A 23,396-nucleotide genomic window follows, 5' to 3' on the forward strand; every position below is an offset into this window, starting at 1 on the left:
GTGGTTCAGGGCGTTGCCATGTCCTGCCCATCCTCTGGGAAAGGTTTTGTTACCTGAATGACATAATGCTGACATTTGAGTGCTTTGAAGATTTGGCAAGTAACTGGAGTTCCTGTAGTGGGTGTACCCTGGAAAGGTATGACCCTAGGAGTTTTGTCCCAGAATTACTTCTCCATACTGATATGCGTGTCATTGCCATATTCCCTATTTATCTGGCTTGGTGGGAGTGGACACCAGGAGTGTCTCAGTGTTTCTACTGGTGCCATTACTTTCTGGATGATAGCCCATTCTGTGGCTCAAGTTTCTCACAGACCAAAATGAAGACGAACTTTCATGGGATGATGCTGTTTAGAATTAATCATTTTATGAAATTCCGGATTTAGTTTTTGGGAGTTAGATTGATTGAAATAATTTTGGACAGTTAGAGTAGTTGTTAGAAAGTTTAAAGGTAGAGTTAAGAATAGTGTGCTCCTTCCTCTTCATAAGCTAGAGAATGGAGTTCAGTGAGCATTCACACATTACGAGCACATGTCTGTAATAGCAAGAAAAAACAGGCTTGAGAGAAGTCAGTGGTCAATTCAAACACCCATTCTAGGTTGAGCCTGAGATCCTTGATCTTGTGTTCTAGGGGTTTATAACAGGTTTTAGGTGAACATCATGAAAAGAAAGGTTATGGAGACGGAGTAATTAATTCTGCGTATAAGATTAGTGAAATCTAAAATGATCGTTATTGTTTTAATTCATAGGGCTTTTGCCCATATGAGTATGCAAGTACTAACAAAATCAACAGGGAGATCATACTGTTTGAAAAGATTGCTGACCTTTGTCATATTTTTTTCCCTCAGGAACAATCTTGTGTAACCGAATTTCCCAGGAACGGCCTCAGTTGTTTCAAGGGTCTTGAGACAGGGTGAATTGGATCAGCACAAAATGAAGAGTCTCAGGCAAAGATGCAGGTGCACACTGACAGGCAACTCATTGCTGTTCTGAAGCTGTGCTCGGAGACAGCTTGAAGGTTCTTTCTCTGAGTTCACCTCAGTCTTTTATTGGTTACACACTTCCTTGTTATACAGTAATACATAAGCAAAAGACTTTTCATTATTTTCGTCAAATCCATTATTTTTCCTGCAAACCCTCACGTCACTATGTCACCAGAAAGCACAAAGCACACATAAATTTACAGTTCAGTGTCTGCAAAAGCAAGTTATCCATTAACTTTTAACTCTCAGAAGAACCTCCACATCACAGACCATCTGGGCATAAACTTGTAGTTACAGAATTAGAATGCAAACAGAGAGGTGCTAAACAGGTCAGGATAATGTTCGTGTTTTTAGCTTGTCTAACTGCAGAATCTCTTCCTCCAATTTACTGAACTCCTCCAAATATCTATTTCTACAGTGTTTTTCTAATTATTTTCCACATGCAATATTAACTTCTTTTACAGCTTCTTGAAGAGCTCCTTCAGAAGCTCAAATTCTCTTAGAATGTATACCCTAGTTCCCTTTAGGTAGGCGATGCCAGAGGGTTAAATGATCCAATCTTTCCAGGAAGGTCAATTCACTAATCCAATGGCCTAATCCAATTTCTGTGAGCTGACAGAAATTTCTTAGACCTGATTTTGTATGCTAAATGGCAGTGATTGATAGTAACAGCTTAAATAAATAAGCAAGTTAATTTAAAAACAAAGAGCAGCTGACTATATGTAATAGAAGCAGTTCTGGCAGGACCAGTAACTGAGTTAGTCTTGTTCAATAGTAACCTAGTATTGTTCAATACTTGTGGGGTCTAAACACTTATACCCATCCTTTTATATTTTGTACTATATATCTTCCAATTTTCCCCAATAATATTTCTAAATGAAACCTATTATCAGAGATCTCCTCTCATGGGGACTCTCACCATTGCTTCCTTAACCAGTAGACCCAGCTATTTCTTCCTCTATCTTGTTCATTGTGTTTTCTATAGCCATCCCTGCTCTTAGTGACCCAAGCCCCATGTTCCTTTTCCTTGGGGGAGGGGGGGGGTCTTCATTTAACTATTAAAACTTCAAGTTTCTCAAAAACATTTCCTGCTTCAAATATTTCCTTATGACTTGGCAAAAATGTCTCATAGAACAATTAAGTCAGTCAATCTCCATAGAACCCCTTGGGCCATTATGCCTGAGCTGACTGCTTGAATAGCCAGGGCTAGAACAGTTTGTTCCTAATAGATATCAGAGCCATTTCCTTCTCTAGTCAATCCTTTTCCCAGAAATTTTTTACCAGACTTGTATTTGAGGACAAATATAGTATAGAAAAATGCAATGGCAGACAAGCAGATGAGAGCAATGGCATCTGTATACTAGAAAGCCAGAGGTACGTGATTCGGATTGAAGGTGCTCCCACAGCTGAAACTGCTGTGCAGTCATATTCACAGCCATGTTACACCTGGCACTGAATGCAAGGGTGCTGGCTACAGACCTCATCAAATCCTTTAGTCACAGATTCTTTTCAGTATCAGTTCTTTAAGGTCCTTAAAGATTACTGCACTACACACAAAGGATTTACCACATTGCATCTTCATAGGATTTCTCTCCAGTATGTGTTCTCTAATGTATATAACTGTGTTGTAAAACAGCTTTATCACATTGATAACAATTTGAAGTTTCACTACAATGTTGTTATTCTTTCAAGTATTCAAAAATGCCTGTGATATGCAACTGTTGGAAACAAGTAAAAGAAACTTGTCCTAAGTACGCCATTTTTTTTTTTTTTTTTTTTTTTTTTGTTATCAGCCTCCATTTAATCATATGGTACACCTAATTCAAGTTCCCTGGCCCTGCAGTAGCTGGGACCTTCCCAATAGCAGGCCAGCTTCTATTGTCCATCTTTGTTCACGAAATCATATTGACTGTCTCTAACCATGGCTTCTGTTATTTATCTTTTGTTCCTCAAAACATAATGCCTGTTCCTAATCACAAAACAATAAATGGATATGATTAGTTAAACTGTTTCAGTAAACATAGATCAACTAGATAAGGAAAGCCCTGATCCCTAAATCCTGGTGAAAAAAAAAAATGGAGCTATAACTTGGCACAGATATTTCTGGTTTTGGAACTTAAAAGCTCTGTACCACTCCTGCTCTGGGTCGGGAAGTGGTTCGGCAGCATGTCACAGTTCAGTTTCCAAGTATGTTCTGTAGCCCTGAGCTATCAGTAGCAGCTTGAGTACAGTAAGTTCTTGTCACTTGCATTACCTGAGTTTGAGTTTTGTTGGATCTCAACGGACCCCATAAAACAAAGGCTCCCACTCACAGAATTTCTCTCCAGTATGAATAGTTTCCCGAGAATAAAGACTATTAAAATACACAAAGACTTCTCCATATTAAATATATTCATTTCTCTCTGGTATGAATTATTTCACAATGATGAAGACTTATGAAATGTGAAAAGGCTTTAGCACATTAAATACATTCATAGGGTTTCTATCCAGTATGGATTTTTTTTCATGATGATGAAGACTATAGAAATGTGCAAAGGCTTCACCATATTAAATACACTCACAGGATTTCTCTACAGTATGGTTTCTTTCATGCCTTTGAACATGTCTGACATGCAAAGGCTTTACCATATTGATTACATTCATAGGGTTTCTCTGCAGTATATGGTACTTTATGTATTCAAAGACGGCCATGATATGCAAAAGCTTTACCACATTGTTACACTAATAGTGTTTCTCTACAGTATGTGCTCTTTTATGTATTTCAAGATAACAGTTTTGTGAAAAGCCTTTACCACATTGGTTACACTCAAAGTATTTCTCTCCAGTATGTGGTCTTTTATGTATCTGGAGACTATTGTAACATCCACAGTCTTTACAACATTGACTACATTCATCAGGTTTTTGTCCTGTATGAATTCTTTCATGCCTTTGGAGAGAACTGTGACGTCCAAAGGCTTTACCACATTGCTTACATTCATAAGGTTTCTCTCCTGTATGAATTCTTTCATGCCTTTGAAGAGAACTGTAGCGTCCAAAGGCTTTTCCACACTGATTACATTTATAGGGTTTCTCTCCAGTATGTGTTCTTTTATGTACTTGGAGACTATTGTGACATGCAAAGGCTTTACCACATTGGTTACACTCATAGAGTTTCTCTACAGTATATCTTCTTTTATGATAGAGGAGACCACTTTGATAAGCAAAAGCTTTACCACATTGCTTACATTCATAGGGTTTCTCTCCAGTATGTATTCTTTTATGTATTAAGAGATGACTGTTTCGTGCAAAGGCTTTACCACATTGGTTACATTCAAAGGGTTTCTCTCCAATATGTGTTCTTTTATGTATTTGAAGATGACTGTGATGTACAAATGTTTTACCACATTGATTACAGTCATAGCTTTTTTCTCCTGTATGAATTCTTTCATGTCTCTGAAGATGACTGTGCCGTCCAAAGGCTTTACCGCATTGATTACATTCATAAGGTTTCTCTCCTGTATGACTTCTTTCATGCCTTTGAAGATAACTGTGGTATGCAAAGGCTTTGCCACATTGGTTACACTCATAGGGTTTTTCTACAACATGTGTTCTTCTCTGTATTTGGAGACTACTGTGATGTGCAAAGTCTTCAAAATATTGGACACCTTCATAGGGTTTCTCTCCAGAATAAATTCTTTCATGCCTTTGAGGATGGCTCTGATATGCAAAGTCTTTATCATATTGAGTAAATTCAGAAAGTTTCTCTTCAGTATCACTTCTTTCATGCCTGCAAAGAGAATTGGCATATATGAAAACATTTCCACATTCAATACACTGATGAATATTTTTATTTGTACGAGTTACTTTTACAATTTGGTCTAATTATAAAGAGGAAGCCAGTTGTAATGTATTCTCACTCTATTAACACTGGGGTTCTCCTTCATTATGGGTTGTTTTGCATCTTTGAAGATACACGGGATGAGAAGAACATGGATTACATGGCTCATATATATAGCATCTTCTTGCTATAAGAGGTTTTTCATTCATTTGAAGAGAACTGAAAGAACTCAAAGTTCTACCACACTGATTGCATTCATTAAGTTTTTTTATAGTGTGAGTCACACTACATTTGCAAAATGAACCAAGACAAAGAGAAGAATTCCATAGTACTAGTACTCAGCCATTTTCTGCAGTACAAGTTTGTAGATATCACCAGTAAAGTTAGAAAACCAATTATTTCTAAACTTGTAGCACATTTAGAAAGGCTACTCAAAGTGGGGAGAACTTTATATCTTCTAATTGGGCTGGAAGAGGGAGAGGTTTGGTGCTTCTTTCAACATTCCTTATGTTCACATGGCTTGTATCCATTGTGACATATGACATCCCTATTAAAAGAAGATTAACAAGTAAAAGGGTTTCACATAGGGAGTTTGGAGAGATGGCTCAGTGGTTAAGAGCACTGACTGTTCTTCTAAAGGTCCTGAGTTCAATTCCCAGCAACTACATGGTGGCTCACAACCATCTGCAATCTGATATGATACCCTCTTCTGGTGTGTCTGAAGACAAGTATATATATATATATATATATATATACACATACATATATATATATATATATATATATATATATACACACACACATATATACACATACACACATACACACACACATATATATATATAATAAATTTTTTAAAGGGTTCCACATTGAATTGACACAGTTTGACCTTTATTCCTCATACACATGTGGTACAGGGATTAAAGTTTCTCCACAATAGCATTCTTGACTTTCTAAACTACCCATCTCACTAAACTTAGCAATGTTATTACAACAGTAGCACCAGCTTTACTATGGACTATTTGCTTATTAGAAGGTCTGGACAGTTGTATAGCATAACTAACTCTACTGGGCTATGATTCAAATGGTGAGCTCTGTTAAGGCATTATTTCCTTCTCTTTGTACTCAGAGAAATGCCTGGCAAACACAAATGAAATTATACCTGGCACAGTACATGGTTTTGCGAGAATTTAACAATCATCTAGAACTTAAAGCAGTGCTGCTTTTACCCTGTTGGTTTTCTTTAAAACTTGCAGGACATACTAAAAACATTCTTCAGAGGCATTTCTTATCAGCTTGCACGTGAAAATTACCTTCCGTTTCTTCTAGAATTTTGAAAATGTCCTTCAGAAATATTATGGCCTTTCCAATAGTAGCCTGAAATATAGTACCAAAGAATATATGTTATATTATTGGAAACTAGGCAAAATGTAAGTTACTATCTTCAGAGAACCTTAGAACCATGACTGATTTATTCACCTCATCCTTCCTCATTCTCAACTGAAATTACAAAAAATAACAAAGATACACTCACCCCAGATTTTAAAAAGTGAAAGGAAATTCACTGTCTTACCTATAGCAGCGAGATTCCTGTAGGTCTCCAGCATCACATCTCTGTAGAGATCCTTCTGAGAAGGATCCAGCAAAGCCCACTCTTCCCACGTGAAGTTCACATGCACATCATCATAGGTCACTATATCCTAGAAGATCCCATACATGTGTACATGAGAAAGCATGACACTGACAACACTGTAAATGTACACTTCATTGACAATATCTTTATGTCACTCTGGTGCTTACACCAGAATGAGATACTTGATTCCTGGCACAGACACTCTAATGTAGTCAAGGTATTTTAGAAAGAAACTGAACAATGAACGAGCTTCACCTCTGTCATTTCTGCACCCTTGAAATGATAAAGTCTTACAAGAGAAATGGCAACGAACAGACATAAAGACACACAAGTAAACAGTTCAACAGTGCTGAGCGCACATCAGATAAACTGTATGAACAATTACTAACTAAAAAAATGATAAGCACGCTGGGTGTATTACTCATGCCTTTACTCCCAGCACTCAGGAGGCAGCCAGATCCAGGTGTATCTCATAGAGTTGGATGCCAGCCTCATGCATGAAACATGAAATGAGTTCGAGGACAGTAAGAAGTACATATTAATACCCCAACTCCCCTGCAAAAATCAATCAATCACACAAACAAAAAAGAAAAAGAAAGAACTCGGCGGTATTTACTGAAGTCCCTACAAAGAACTATACATTCACTCCAGTTCTGTATTCATCTTCTAGAAACCTCAAGTGCCACAGTTTAAACTATAACATTAATAAGATCTTACTAAAAATTAATGCATGTTTAAACAGTTACAAATGGACAGATGAAAATATTAGCAATATAAATGTTGATCAGAAAAAGCAACATAGGGTAGGAGAGATGACTCAACAGAGCTATGGCTAGTCATGCCATTAATCGTATTAGGGTTAATTGCCAGTATTTACATGGAGGCTCAAAACTATCCATTATACCATGTTCAGGAGCTCTTTAGAATCAGGCACACATGATACACACACACACTCATGTATATAGGCAAAATACTCATATTCGTTCAGGAAATTCAAAACAAACACAACAGGTAGTAATAATGTTACACTCCAATAATCCAATGACTCAGAAGGCCCAGGTAGTATGAATGCCATGAATCCTGACAAAAATAATATACTCTCTGCTCAATTTCAAAATTCAAAAGTGGATAAACCTCAACAAAACAGCATATGCTTGCATGTACAAAAAGCTATATTCCAAGCCCATCAGCTAATAATATAGAAACAAAACAAGCCAGGCATTTTGGCCCACATCTAATCTCAGGACTCTGAAGTCAGAGTCAGATGGATCACTATATTCAAGGCCTGCCTGGTCTACATACCTACTTCAGGACAGCCAGAGCCACACAGAGATACTCTTGTCTCCAAAATAAAAAACAAAAACAACCAAATTAAAAATATAAAAATATGAGGCTTACAAAATGGCTTAGCATAAATAGCAATTGTTTCTACTGTATCTTATGTGACTTATGGACAGTCATTAATGGTGAGTACATGACAGCACTAAAGGAAGCTGACTGATCAGTTTCAATCACAACACACCAGACACAAAACAGGAAATGGGTTGAGTGTACAGACACACAAATATCATACCCAATAACTTATCTACAAAGGCCCTTCCTACAAAAGCTTCCATATGTTCTTCACAAAGGAGAAACAAGTGTTCACAGACATCATCATATCTATGAGCTTTTTCTGATTCTATCAAGTACATTGTGACTCTAGGATCATGGTCATCTTATCACGAAACTATATTTAGTCTAAACTCAATGATCCTAATAGTCTGCAACAGCCTCTATACTGTTGAAATGTCCAAACACTCTGTTTTTGTTTGTTTGTTTGTTTTTCGAGGCAGGGTTCTCTGTGTTGCTCTGGCTGTCCTGGAACTCACTCTGTAGACCAGGCTGTCCTCAAACTCAGAAATTCGCCTGCCTCTGCCTCCCAAGTGTTGAGAATAAAGGTGTGTGCCACCACCGCCCGGCATGTCCAAACACTCTTGACACTCAAGGTAATATCTCGATTGCCACATCTTGTAAAATCAGAAAACAAGTTATATCTTTTCAACATGCATTGGCACAGAATACCCTTTGCCATTCCAATAGAGAGGAATGTGTCAGTTGGACCAAGGCAAGAAACCCAACAGGGCAAACACCAAATTCTATAGGTCTGTCTCAGACACATGGGGCTTCTGTTTCAAAGGGCTTAGATGGCTCTGCAACCTCTCATACATCTCTCAGTTTCAGTACGTCCACTCCCTATATGCACTTCTCCATCAGAGATTCCTCATAGCTTATCAACATCTTGTGGTCTCAAAATGCAACTCAGGCTTCATCCTCGCAGCTTCATGCAATGTACTCTCATAATGTACTCACTGGGGTTCAGACTCTACCAAACAAAGATGGATGGAATAGTGCTGCATAGAAACGAGAATTGGAGAATCCATGACTGTATATTTTGCATCCTTTTGATTCCAGGAGCAGCACAATATGGGTGAGCCTGGGAAGTTTGGCTCCTAAATCGGGATGGACCCTGCCAAAGGTGGACCATAGTTTTAGCAGGTTTTATATGAAGTTCCTTTATTGGACTAGGAATCACTTTGCCTACTCCTTCTGTTAATTGAAGGGTTAGCAGGGAGTGTTAGGATACCTTCTTAGGTATCCAATCCAGAGCGAGGGCTTTCTCTTTTTTAATTATTTTTTATTACATATTTTCTTTATTTACATTTCAAATGTTATGCTCTTTCCCAGTTTCACTTCCAAAAACCCCCTATCCCATTACCCCTCCCACCCAACCATTCCTGCATCCTCGTCCTGGCATTCCCCTACACCGGGACATCAAGCCTTCACAGGACCAAAGGCCACCCTCCCATTGATGTGCAGCAAGGCCATCCTCTACTACATATACTGCTGGAGCCATGGGTCACTCCATGTATACTCTTTAGTTGGTGGACTAGTCCCTGGGAGATGGTTGATATTGTTCCTCCTATGAGGTTGGAAACACCTTCAGCTCCTTCATTTCTTTCTTTATCTCCTCCACTGGGACCCCATGATCAGTTCAATGGTAGGCTGAGAGCATTCTCCTCTGTATTTGTCAGGCTCTAAACTTGTCTGGGTATTCCGAACTTCTGGGCTAATATCCACTTATTAGTGAGTGTATACCATATGTGTTCTTTTGTGATTTGGTTACTTCACTCAGGATATTTTCTAGTTTCATCCATTTGCCTAAGAACTTCATGAATTCATCATTTTTAATAGCTGAGTAGTACTCCATTTTGTAAATGTACCACACTTTCTGTATCTATTCCTCTGTTGAGGGACATCTGGGTTCATTCCAGCTTCTGGCTATTATAAATAAGGCTGCTATGAACATAGAGGAGCATGGGTCCTTGTTATATGTTGGAACATCTTTTGGGTATATGCCCAGGAGTGGTATAGCTGGGTCCTCAGGTAGTACCATGTCCAATTTTCTGAAGAACTGCCAGAGTGATTTCCAGAGTGGTTGTACCAGCTTGCAATCTCACCAACAGTGGAGGAGTGTTCCTCTTTCTCCACTTCCTTGTCAGCATCGGCTGTCACCTGAGATTTTGATCTTAGCCATTCTGACTGGTGTGAGGTGGAATCTCAGGGTTCTTTTGATTTGCATTTCCCTGATGATTAAGGATGTTGAACATTTCTTTAGGTGCTTCTCGAACATTCCTCAGTTGAGAGTTCTTTGTTTAGCTCTGTACACCATTTTTTAATAGGGTTATCTTGTTTTCTGGAGTCTAACTTACTAAGTTCTTTATATATATTGGATATTAGCCCTCTATCAGAAGTAAGATTGGTAAAGATCTTTTCCCAGTCTGTTGGTTGCCATTTTATCCTATTGAAAGTGTCCTTTGCCTTACAGAAGCTTTGCAATTTTATGAGGTCCCATTTGTCAATTCTTCATCATAGAGCATAAGCCATTGGTGTTCTGTTCAAGAACTTTCCCCTGTGCCCATGGATTCAAGGCTCTTTCCTACTTTCTCTTCTATTAGTTTCAGTGTGTCTGGTTTTATGTGGAGGTCCTTGATCCACTTGGACTTGAGCTTTGTACAAGATATGATCTGCATTCTTCTACATGCTGACCTCCAATTGAACTAGCACCATTTGTTGCAAATGTTGTCTTTTCCACTGGATGGTTTTACCACCTTTGTCAAAGATAAAGTGACTGTAGGTATGTGGATTCATTTATGGGTCTTCAATTCTATTCCATTGATCTTCCTGCCTGTCTCTATACCAATACCATGCACTTTTTATCTATATTGCTCTGTAGTAAAGCTTGAGGTCAGGGATGTTGATTCCTCAAGAAGTTCTTTTTATTGTTTAGATTAGTTTTTTCTATCCTTGTTTTATGTTGGAGCATCTTCTGGGTATCTGCCCAGAAGTTGTATAGCTGGGTCCTCATAGTTGCAGTACTATGTCCAATTTTCTAAAAAAACACCAGATTGATTTCCAGAGTGGTTGTACCAGTTTGAAATCCCATCAGCAATGGAGGAGTGTTCATCTTTCACCATATCCTAGCTAGCATCTGCTGTCACCTGAGTTTTTGATCTTAGCCATTCTGACTGGTGTGAGGTGGAATCTCAGGGTTGTTTTGATTTGTGTTTCCCTGATGACTAAGGGTGTTAAGCATTTCTTTAGGTGCTTCTCAACCATTTGATATTCCTTGGTTGTAAATTCTTTATTTAACTCTGTACCCCATTTTTAAATAGAGTTCTTTGGTTCTCTGGAGTCTAACTTCTTGAGTTCTTGTATATGTTGGATATTAGCCCTCTATCGGAGGTAGGGTTGGTAAAGATCATTTCCCAATCTGTTGGTTGCCATTTTGTCTTATTGACAGTGTCCTTTGCCTTACAGAAGCTTTGCCATTTCATGAGGTCCCATTTGTCAATTCTTGGTTTTAGAGCATAAGCCATTGATGTTCTGTTCAGGAAATATTCACCTGTGCCCATTTGTTCAAGGCTCTTTCCTACTTTTTCTTCTATTAGTTTCAGTGTGTCTGGTTTTATGTGGAAGTCCTTGATCCACCTCAACTTGAGCTTTGTACAAGGAGATAAGAATGAATCAATTTGCATTCTTCTACATGCTGACCTCCAGTTGAACCAGCACCATTCGTTGAAATGGTAAGGGCTTTCTTTTTAATAGTGATAATGTTCCTGAAAATTCCTGCCTCTATTTCAGCACAGATTGCCATCTGAAACTACCTAGTGCTGGTTTTCTCTAAAAACTGCAGACTTTGCATTTCTTTCTACATCATTTGCTGTTTTTCTTCCCACTATAATCCTGAATGAGCCAAGGTAATAACCATCTAACAAATTTAATATGCCAACTAAGAATCAGCTCCTTATCTTTGAATTTTGCCCTACTCAGTTCCTTGGGGCATGTGCAGAATAGAATCATTTGGAGCCAAAATATCACACATGGCCTTTGGCTAAAATTTTCGTGACTTCTATTTTCCCCCCAAACCTTATGACCTCAACTTCCTCTGCCTGTATTAGTCTAAACAGTGTCATCTGCCAGGTCCTACAACAACAGCAGATGAAGATCTATGTACAGACTTCTATGCTGTTTGCCATCTCAGTCTTTACGTCTCCCACATTCCTCTAAAAGAAAACATTCCCAGGTTCTGTCCAGAATTAAAACCTTTTTTTTTTGTACCATTTTTTTTTGTTCTAACTCGTTACATGAATAACAAATGGATTTTCTTGATGTATCTGTCCAATCACAGTCTATCATTTCAGTCCTTAAGACAGAAACTGTAGATAGAAAATACAGGCAAAAGAAAAACTACATGGGGAAACATTGTTCCTGGATTGCTCTCTTGTTTGGTCACTATCCCTTGCTCAGCTAATTAGCTCTCTTATCCTGCTCAGGCACACTTGCTTAGGGAGAATGCCACCCTCAGTAGAAGTGCCTTCAAACATCAGACATACCAACCAGCTATGTTTATAGGGCACATACTCAATTGAGGTTCCCTCGAGGTGATTATATGCTCTGAAATGTTGAAAACTGAAGCTAATTATGAAACACAGAAAATAATATGAGAAAGTTTTAATAACTCTAAACCAACATGTTACCCACACTAATCACTGTAACAAAGTCCCAAACATTGATGATTACAACTGGAAAGGATAGATTTGCCAATAAACACACAGACGTGAGGCTTTAGGATCAAGAAGAGAAAACTAAAGCTGTCCACAGAAAGTCCCCAAACCAACAAAAACTCAAGAAACCCATAACATATTAAGTATTCCGAAGATAAAAATAAGTAGCACCCCTTCTGGTCTGAGCCAGTGCCCTGAGCAGACCTTGGGCACTATCTCTGCACTCAATCCCACAACACCCAGAAGAACCTGGACTCCCAGATACTCTAAAATTCCCTGGATCATAAGGGTGGTGGCCAGAACATCTGCCCCAACACTGGAAGTAACTGGGATCCCTGGGGATACCCTGCCAGAGTTCCAGTTCTCTTGGTGGGCTGCACGCTCTCCACTCAGCCCAGTGGGTGGTTAGCTGTGGGAAGCCATGGACCATAGCACGCCTGGGGTGGACAAGGGGCAGTCCAAGGTCTCTGGGCCTCATGGAGACCAGAGATAACAGGTTCTTAGTCTCGGGCATCCCAGATGCTGCTGGACATCATAGAAGAGCTGAGAACAAAGTGGAGGCCCAGGGGCAGCTCAGTCATCACGAGAGCCGAAGAGAGGAGAGGGCAGGAAGAGAGGAGAGGGCAGGAAGAGAAGGGGCACTGTGTGGTTTCCACGTGGGCAAGAGTCCTTGGTCCTGTCTATGGCTGGAGTGCAGGAAAGCCTTCCAGTGGGAGGATAGACACGGCTCTTTAGGGGAAAGCCTATTCCATCATTCAAGCATAGCGGGCCTTGATGAACAGAGATGGTCTATGGTTTTAGAGCTTTATTGTAGAAAGGCACAGAGAAATAGAGAAGGAAAAAGAGAGAGAGGCCCGCAATGGCCATGTGGAGAGAAAAGGTAAAGGAGGGGGGGAAAGGGAGCTAGAGATGAGAGTAAGAAAGGTGAGAGCTAAAGAGAGAGGGGAGGGGCCAAGCAGTCACTTTTATAGTGGGCTGGGCTATCTTGTAGTTGCAGGGTAGCTGTGGGGAGGAGCATACATAGCTACTGTCAGGTAACTGTGAGGGTAGACTCTAGCTAGAATGCCAGGAGCTTTGTCTGCGTGACTGAGTCACAGAATTAGGGAGTTGGGGGCTCTGTGGTGTCAGGCACCTGTCTCTGGGAATGTGGCTCACTTTCCATCCCTTGTAGAGTTTTCTACTGGGTCTCTGGAGAAAGCCTTGCTCAAGCAAAACAAGCTGCCTTTCATGGTCCGACAATCCACTATGCACATAAACTCAAAACAAAAAACAAAAAACGTGATCAACTCGTTAGATACTGAGACAGCACTTGAAAAAATTCAACACCCCTTCATTGAAAAAGTCTTGGAAAGATCAGGAATTCAAGGCCCATACCTAAACATAATAAAAGCAATATACTGGAAACCAGTAGCCAACATCAAACTAAATGGAGAGAAACTTGAAGCAATCTCACTAAAATCAGGGACTACACAAGGCTGCCTAGTTTCTCCCGGCCTATTCAATATAGTACTCAAAGTCCTAGCTAGAGCAATCGGACAACAAAAGGAGGTCAAACAGATACAAATTGGAAAGGAAGAAAATATCACTATTTGCAGATAATATGACAGTATACTTAAGTGACTTCAAAAATTCCATCAGAGAACACCTAAACCTGATAAACAACTTCAGCAAAGTATTATAAAATTAACTCAATAGATATAAAATTAACTCAAGCAAATTAGTAGCCTTCCTCTACTCAAAGGATAAACAAGCTGCGAAAGAAATTAGGGAAATGACACCATTCACAATAGTTACAAATAATATAAAATACTTTAGTGTGTCTCTAATAAAGCAAGTGAAACATCTGTATGACAAGAACTTCAAGACTATGAAGAAAGAAATCAAAGAAGATCTCAGAGTATGGAAAGATCTCCCATGCTCATGGTTGACGGGATTAATATAGTAAAAATGGCCATCTTGCTGAAAGCAATCTACAGATTCAATGCAATCCCCATTAAATTCCAGTTCAATTCTTCACAGATTTAGGAAAAAGCAATTTTCAAAGATTTTTTCTCAGTCAGATGGTAGCCATTTTGTCTTATTGACAATGTCTTTTGCCGTACAGAAGCTTTGCAATTTTATGAGGTCCCATTTGTCTATTCTTGATTTTACAGCACAAGCCACTGCTGTTCTGTTCAGGAATTTTTCCCCTATGCCCATATCTTTGAGGCTTTTCCCCACTTTCTCCTCTAAAAGTTTCAGGGTCTCAGGTTTTATGTGGAGTTCTTTGACCCACTTAGACTTGAGCTTTGTACAAGGAGATAGGAATGGGTCAATTTGCATTCTTCTACATGATAACCGCCAGTTCTGCCAGCACCATTTGTTGAAAATGCTGTCTTATTTTCACTGGATGGCTTTAGCTCCCTTGTCAAAGAGCAAGTGACCATAGGTGTGTGGGTCCATTTCTGGGTCTTCAATTCTATTCCACTGATCGACCTGTCTGTCACTGTACCAGGACCATGCAGTGCAGTAGCTGGATATAAAATTGACTCAAACAAATCAGTAGCCTTTCAAAACTACACAAAGGATAAACAGGCCAAAAAAGAAATTAGGGAAACAACACCCTTCACAATAGCCACAAACAATATAAAACACTTTGGTGTGACTCTAAGGAAGTGAAAGATCTGTATGATAAGAACTTCAAGTCTCTGAAGAAAGAAATCGAAGATCTCAGAAGATGGAAAGATCTCCCATTCTCATGGATTGGCAGGATTAATATAGTAAAAATGGCTATCTTGCTGAAAGCAATCTACAGATTCAATGCAATCCCCATCAAAATCCCAACTCAATTCTTCACAGAGTTAGAAAGGGCAATTTGCAAATTCATCTGGAATAACAAAAAACCTAGGATAGCAAAAACTATTCTCAACAATAAAAAAACCTCTGGTGGAATCACCATGCCTGACCTCAAGCTGTACTACAGAGCAATTGTGAAAAGATTCTTTAAGGCAAAAGACAGTGTCAATAGGACAAATCACCAATATACAGATTGGGGAAAAAAAATCTTCACTAACCCCACATCCAATAGAGGGCTAATATCCAAAATATATAAAGAACTCAAAAAACTAACTTCCAAATAACCAAGCAACCCAATTTAAAAATGGGATACACAGCTAAACAGAGATTTCACAACAAAGGAATCTCAAATGGTCAAGAAGCACTAAAAGAAATGTTCAAAGTCTTTAGTCATCAGGGAAATGTAAATCAAAATAACCCTGAGAATACCCTACACCAATCAGGATGGCGAAGATTAAAACCTCTGGTGACAGCACATGCTGTCACGGATATGGAGAAAGGAACACTCTTCCATGGCTGGTGGAATTGCAAACTGGTACAACCAGTTGTACAACTGGTACAACTGGTACAGCTGATGATCTGGAAATCAATCGGGAGGTTCCTCAGAAAATTGGAAATCGATACACCTGAAAACCCAGCTATACCATTCTTGGACACATACCCAAAAGATGTTCTACCATACCACAAGGAGATGTGCTCCATTATGTTCATAGCAGCCTTATTTATATTAGGCAGAAGCTGAAAACACCCAAGATGTCCCTCACCCGAAGAATGGATACTGAAAACAGTTCATTTACACTAGGGAATTCTACTCATCTATTAAGAATGAGGACATTATGAGTTTTGCAGGCAAATGAATGGAATTAGAAAATATCACCACAGCCGGGTGATGGTGGCACACACCTTTAATCCCAGCACTTGGGAGGAGGCAGAGGCAGGCGGATTTCTGAGTTCAAGGCCAGCCTGGTATACAGAGTGAGTTCCAGGACACCCAGGGCTACACTGAGAAACCCTATCTCAAAAAAAAAAAAAAAAAAAAGAAAAAAAAAAAAAGAAAAGAAAAGAAAGAAAGAAAGAAAGAAAATATCACCATGAGTGAGGTATCCCAGACCTAAAAGGACATGCATGTTATGTATTCACTAATGAGTGGCTATTAGCCAAAAAGTACAAAATACCTAGGATATAAACTACAGAACTTAATAGTACTGTCTGCTCTTCCGAAGGTCCTGAGTTCAAATCCCATCAACCACATGGTGGCTCACAACCATCTGTAATGAGATCTGACGCCCTCTTCTGGTGAATCGGAAGACAGCTATAGTGTACTTAGATATAGTAATGAATAAATCTTAAAAAAAAAATTTTTTTTACAAGCAGAAAAGTTCAAGTGAGGATGCTTCAATCTCACTTAGAAGGGGCAAAAATAATCACGGAGGTGGGGTGGATCTGGGCGGGACAGGGTACAGGGAGGATAAAAGGAGAAGAGGATAAGGTATGGGGGTAGGAGGTGACTGGAAAGAAGATCAAAGGACCAGTAAAATGAATGGAAATATGCAGCCTTGAGAGGTGAGAGGTGGGGGAACCATCTAGAAAGTACCAGAGACCTTGGAGGCTAGAGACTCTCAAGACTCAAGAAGGGTAACATTAGATGAAATGTCCAACAGTGGGGAAAGTCCACCGCCAGTAGATAGACAGGGTCTCAAGTGGAGAGATTGGGTTGCCAACCAACAGTCAAAATTTCTGACCCAGAATTGTTACTCTCTAAAAGAACTGCAGAGACAAAAATGGAGAAGAGACTGAGGAAAAGACAGTCCAGTTACTGGTTCAACTTGGGATCTATCTCCTGGAGAGTCACTAAGGCCTGACACTATTAATGACACTATGGTGTGCTTAGAGACAGGAGCCTAGTCCTCTGAGAGGCCCAACCAGCAGCTGACTGAGACAGATGTAGATACAACCCAACCATTGGACCCCTATTGTTGAATTAGAAGAAGGCTGAAACAAACTGAGGAGGAGGGCAACCCCATAGGAAGACCAGCAGTCTCAACTAACCTAGACCCCTGGGAGCTCCCACACACTGAGCCACCAACCAGGCAGTATGAGCTGGTCTGAGGCCCCTGAACCATATGTATAAGAAGACTGCCTGGTCTGGTCTCAGTCGGAGAAGAAGGGCCAAATCCTCTAGAGACTTGAGGTCTGGGGGAGGGGGGGTGGCAGGGGGAAGAATCCTCTCAAAGACAGGAGAGGGGAGGAATGAGATGAGGAATTGTAGGAGGTGGGGCCAGGAGACAGGGGCAATGACTGGACTGTTAATAAATAAAAACAATAGTAATTTAAAAAAAAAAAAAGAGGAAAAACATTCCTAAAATTATATAACAGAACCATTGATTCCAAAGCTGTATGTCATGAGAAAACTCAGAATTCTCAATAGGAATATAAAGAAATAATACACACACTAGGATGTGACTTCTGTCCTTATAACAAAGAAGCAATAATCCAAATTATGTATAATATTTGTGACAAACTGTGAGGATGGAGAGAAAAAGCCAAAAACATAAGCCTAAAAAAACTACACCAGGAAAAATGTAAACTTGATCAATGTTACCTGTGATTGTATAGGTATACAATTAAATAAACACAGACATCAAGTTCTTATAAAAACTACTCAAATAGTTCCCTAAACTGTTATATTCTTGCCCCATGCTCTAGAGCTGTCTCTGTAAATGGGGCTTATCAGAAAGGCGGGCTATGACTCTGCAGCGCCTCATGACACCTTGTGGTTTCATGCAGACCCAGCCCCACTGAAGCCTACACACAAAACAATGTTGAAGACCATTTTAATGTCTGCTTCTTATCACACGGATTCTGTCACAACATGTGCAATCTGTCTAATTCACCTCCCCATCACCATGCACACCTAAGAAATTCTGCAACTTAGAAATTCCTTTTGTACCCTGGAATTGAATTTCTCTGAATCGTGCCATTGTGGCTGGCTGTAGTGGAAAGGTAAAAGGATTCGTATCATATATTACTGAAGGATCATCTCTATCACCTCCTTTCTATCCATTTCTAAACTTCTTATAAAATTTGTCACACAAAACTGAATGTGGAATGCAAGGGTCAGTACTTTTGGAAACCAGACCTCCAGTTTCCCAGTCTGTCTCCCTACTGTATGCACAGCAAACAACTGCCTTTGTCAACACACTGGACAGTGATATTATAAGCTTTACACTGCCAGTGCTCTTAAGCCTCCCCCTCCCAGGAAATCCACACTCAGGGAGGGGAACAGGCCAAGGGCTTGGGCTCAGATCACCACATTGAGCAATAGAACCACAGTCTGACTCACAGTTCATCTCAGCCACGGCAGCTCAACCTCTGAGAGCTCAGCAGGCATGTTCTCCTGGCCTGGGGACAGTGGCCCCCACACTAACCATGGCATAGCTTGTGGTCTTCCTCACAGCTTGCTACAGATGCATGCTAGGAGAATCCTGCAAAGAATCTGCAATCCACTGATGATCCTGATTGCTAAGCCTGCCAGTGTCCATCATTAGATTAGAAAACCCAGCTGGGCCTCCTCTTCTGGGGATCAGAGAACAAATGACCCTTCCATCCTAGGTGCAGACAGAGTCCTAATCTGGGAAGACCGTATTTAATAGATTTTTTTTCTAGACGCCCAAAGCACTTATTTTCCTCTTCCAAGACACTAGAGTTCTTTGTTTGCATAGTCCATGACACACATAATGTCCAGTGCAGCCATCTCTACTCATAGTTGGGAAGTCCTGCAGCCAAACTTTAATAAATTCAAACAGTAACAACAGTTAAAACACGATCATCAATTTTAAAGCAAGAAACAGTTGATAGGAAGTGAATAAAAAACCAAATAAATAAAAAAGAAAGGACATGACTGCTTGGCATAGGCAGAACCAGGAACATCTGGGAGAGTCCAGAGGGGACAAATGTGGAGAGAGGAAGGAGGGGAGAAGCAAGAGCCAGACCAAGATATCAGGATGGTAAGTGGTAGATTTACATCTGACAAGAGCAGGCAACCAACATGGTTGGATTACAGGAGGAATGGCAGCTGGAAGAAGGGCAGCCTAACCCCCAGGCTACAGGGCTAGGTTTGCAAACCATGCCAGGATCAGGTAGGGACTGAGGTCTGCTGAGAGAACCTGACAGGCAGGTTTGCTTTGATTTGTTAAATAGGATCTTCAGCCATTTGTCCCCGGGCTTGAGACTTAACAGTGGGGAGAAAGGAGAAGGATGATTTAATTGTACTCTCAAAGGTTATTTTTTAAAGTTAAAACATGGTTTATGGTCCAGTATTCTTCAGGGACTAAACGTATGTCCTAGAGCCCATCAAGTATTACTCATATCTTTCACTCACATTGTGTATTTTAAGCCAGGGAAAAATAACATTCCTGTTAGGCACAGCCACAGTAGTTTGTCTACATCTTGTGTTACTTGAACTAGCTTAAATACAGAAATTTGGTTTCTAGAAATAAGATCAGTTCCTCATCCAGATTCGTGATTGCCCTGCTCTGGGAGCCTCCTAGATGCCCAGTTGCGACTTTTACTGACTGTCTAAAACTGACTACCTGACTACTCATTGCTATTACCAACTACTGTCAAAGCAGAAAGGCCCTCACCTTCCTTCTTCCCCCTCCTTTTCTCTGCTGTGATTACACCAGCTTCAAAGTTGATCAGAGAACTCAATGCTTACACAGGTCCCTCTTTATTTGTAGTCAGTCCCCTCACCCGAATCCAGGGAGGTTGGAGGACTCCCATTCACTGGTCTATATCTCTTCTCACTGACCAGTTGGAGCCCGGCCTGAAAGGAGCAGCAGGACAGACTTCCAAGCACAGGGCAGCAGAGTCAGGATCAGGTGTTCACAGCAAATCTTGACTACACAGCAGAAGGAAAGGGTGAGCTACAGGAGATGATGCTCTAAACACACACATATAGGAAACATCTTTAGAAAAAGGAATGGATTTCTTAATGAATGGGAAACATTTTATGATTAAAAATAAGAGATCAGAACAGCAATACATAAAGATAATGAAATTTAAAAAGTAACACCAACAACTGACTTTGTAAAAATATCAATATAATTGAAAGAACACATAGGCATAATGACTTTGAAAATGAGCACAGCCTACTCTGGTAGAGGGAATGACATTAACAAGACAGTGTTACTCGGGAGGCAGAGGCAGGCGGATTTCTGAGTTCGAGGCCAGCCTGGTCTACAGAGTGAGTTCCAGGACAGCCAGGGCTATACAGAGAAATCCTGTCTTGAACCACTCTCCCCGTCACACACACACGAAAAAGCTTGTGTCATCCCATGTCAACATCCAAGTCAGAGGCCTCAAGATCTGGATCACAGGTGTGCCCTCAATATCTGGATTGCACTTCATTCCAGATATAGTCAAGTTGACTACCAGGAATAGCCACCACAACCAATATGCATAAATTAATACATGCTGGAAAATTACAAAGACATTCACCCTGTGTGAACTAAGTCCTTCTTCATAATGGTGATGCCCGCAGCTGACTCCTTTGAACTTTAGTCTGTGGTCTAGCTATCCTGTTTCTTCTAAGAGCATACACAGCAAGCTGCTCCTCCTACTCTGGTCTGAAGGCAGAAGGCATGCTCCACAGGCAAAAGCCTTCACCTGTTACTGAAATGAACACTTCATTACATGACTCAAATGGGGAATTTTAAAACACTGGTGTGGTACAATCCTTTATCTCAATAATTTAAGAATTTTCATCCATAGGAAAACAAGGTTATTGCCCGGGGAGCATGAGACTGGGATCAAAGGTGCCTGAGTCAACATAGCGTGTCATAGAAACACTTCTAGTAAAGGGAAGAAGATGCAGCTCTCCTAGAATCTTTACACCTTCCCCAGGAGAAATCGCTCCGTAAGTGATTACAAGACTAATTAAGAAAAATCTCTTTCATTGCAGCATGCATTCAGCTCTGGCTAATGCTTAGAGAAGAGACAGCCAAGAACAGATTTTACATTCCACATATGCTGTCTCATGTAAGTCTCTCTTAGGTTCAGGCCCCAGGTGATATTTTAAGCAATTTAAATATGAACTGGAGACCGAAAGTCCCACAGATGGGAGATTTACACAGCAAAGATATAACCAGAATTATTTTTAAGTATACCAGTGCACTGAAACAGCAGGCCACTCTTTGGTGATGGGGTTCTGAGTTTGAGGTGCCAGAAGATGAGAAGGTTGGAAAAGTAGAAGAAAGCAGTGGTGGCAAACGCCTTTAATCTCAGTACTTGGGAGGCAGAGGCAGAGGTAGACAGATTTCTGAGTTCAAGGCCAGCCTGGTCTACAGAGTGAGTTCCAAGATAGCCAGGGCTACACAGAGAAAACCTGCCTGGAAAAATAAATAAATAAATAAATAAATAAACGGAAGAAAGTATCAAAGCTGTGATGGGGGTGTCTTGGATAGGCTGTCTTATGCCACACAGGCTTCTGAAGAACAGCATCCTGTATACTTCTTACAGGGGGAAAATGGAACAAGATACGAGACTTTTATGAAGTCAGCACAAACTACTATACAGTGAGAAAACCACAGGAAGGAGCTAATAAAAGAAAGCTGGAGAAACAGGAAGAGAGAACCTCTCAAAAACGTTCCTGACCAAGCCCACACTGGACTCGGGACTGACAACCATAGCCGCATGTGGTGGGATCTCAGGGTCTGAAGCAAGCCATCCCCGAAGGCCCTGGCCCCAGACCTCCACCCGCTCTCCCAAGCACCGTCCTTGCTTTAGAGAAGGAGCTCTATTTTATTCTCAGCACTTCAGGGCCTTAGGGGAAGCTCCCAAGCCTGAGCCCCAGGCTGGCATTGGCTCTGGAGACCTAGAAGGAGCTGTTCTATGCCTTGCTTGACCAGGCCAGTCCTCACCAAAACAGTGTTTTTCCTTTTCAAAAGGTTGTCACCAGCTGTAGTCTTGCCCATGTGGCAAAACGATGCTTTTCTCAAGAAGAAAACCAGACCTTTATGGCACACCAGGCCTTAAAATTGGTTGTGGCCCTATTTTACCCCTTGGAGCCACTTGTTAGAGACCTGCTCTTTGAAGTCAGGATGGGCCTAATTCATGATTGTAAAGCAGAGTTGTCTCCTATGTTATGGTTTGTGGACAAATGTCTGGACAATCCTGGTACACTACCACATGTATTCTAGCATCCTATTCTCCATTCGGCCTTTTTAGCATAGCACATACCTGTGTGGAGTTTTAGGGGCAGTCCTTTCTCACCTACATTCGACTTGCCGTCACTACAAGCATTAGTCTAGATCCTTTACATCAATTTTACTCTTCTACATCACCGCTTAATATTTGAGTGCTATCCGACACACGAGATGCCTTTTACAGGCTCCACAAAATTAACTCGAAATGGGTCTTATACCTACCTGTAAAATGCCTAAATGCTAAGGCCAAAACTTACTATAGAAACTAGGGCTCTCCGAGTTTGGCATCCTGCCAAGGGTATTTCTACACAGAAGCCCTTTCCCCAAATGTTTTGTGTAGATGCAGCCACGCTAGTGAGATGATTCAGTGCCCACCGCCAGGTCCAGAGAGAGAGAAAAGGACCACAGGGAAGCTCACAAGTCTCAGCTTCTGTCAGGCTGCTGTTTACTACTGAGCCCTGGGACGACCCAGCACTCCAGCCCCCTTGGCTCAGCCGCCTGCTCCTCCCCTTTGTGGGAGACCGCCTGGCACTTACCATGTCGGAACTTCTGGGCTTGCCTGAGGTCCCCGCACCCAGGAGCGGTACACAGAACACATCAAGCAGAAACATTCGCGACTGCCAGCTTTAAAAGAGGAACTTGCAAGATCGCACCCGGAAGAGCCCGCCTTCACTTTTGAGTGGCAGATCCGGCTGGATGTCCTGATTGGCTAGTGAATCTGGAGTGACATACACACCACCCATAGGATTAGAGTGTGTTGAAGGGACACAGAGGAATAATTCCAGGCACAGGTTGCCAGCAGAGGCCAGTCCTTTTCCG

At 40.8% G+C, this 23,396-nt stretch overlaps 1 protein-coding gene across 2 annotated transcripts; it reads right to left on the reverse strand.

Moving 5' to 3' along the window:
- Positions 1 to 952: 952 nt before the first annotated feature.
- Positions 953 to 23,224, reverse strand: Zfp120 (zinc finger protein 120). Of its 2 annotated transcripts, NM_181266.2 has the most exons (4): positions 23,114 to 23,224; positions 6,371 to 6,497; positions 6,111 to 6,174; positions 953 to 4,746 (listed from the first exon to the last, which is right to left on the reverse strand). In NM_181266.2, the coding sequence occupies exons 1-4, from the start codon at positions 23,186 to 23,188 to the stop codon at positions 3,702 to 3,704; spliced, it is 1,311 nt and encodes a 436-aa protein (NP_851783.2). In that variant the 5' UTR covers positions 23,189 to 23,224; the 3' UTR covers positions 953 to 3,701. The 2 variants fall into 2 exon arrangements, with proteins under 2 accessions (NP_851783.2, NP_075755.4); NM_023266.4 differs by lacking the exon at positions 6,111 to 6,174.
- Positions 23,225 to 23,396: the final 172 nt, after the last annotated feature.

Source organism: Mus musculus, chromosome 2, assembly GCF_000001635.26.
Source record: "Mus musculus strain C57BL/6J chromosome 2, GRCm38.p6 C57BL/6J".
Lineage (NCBI taxonomy): Eukaryota > Metazoa > Chordata > Mammalia > Rodentia > Muridae > Mus > Mus musculus.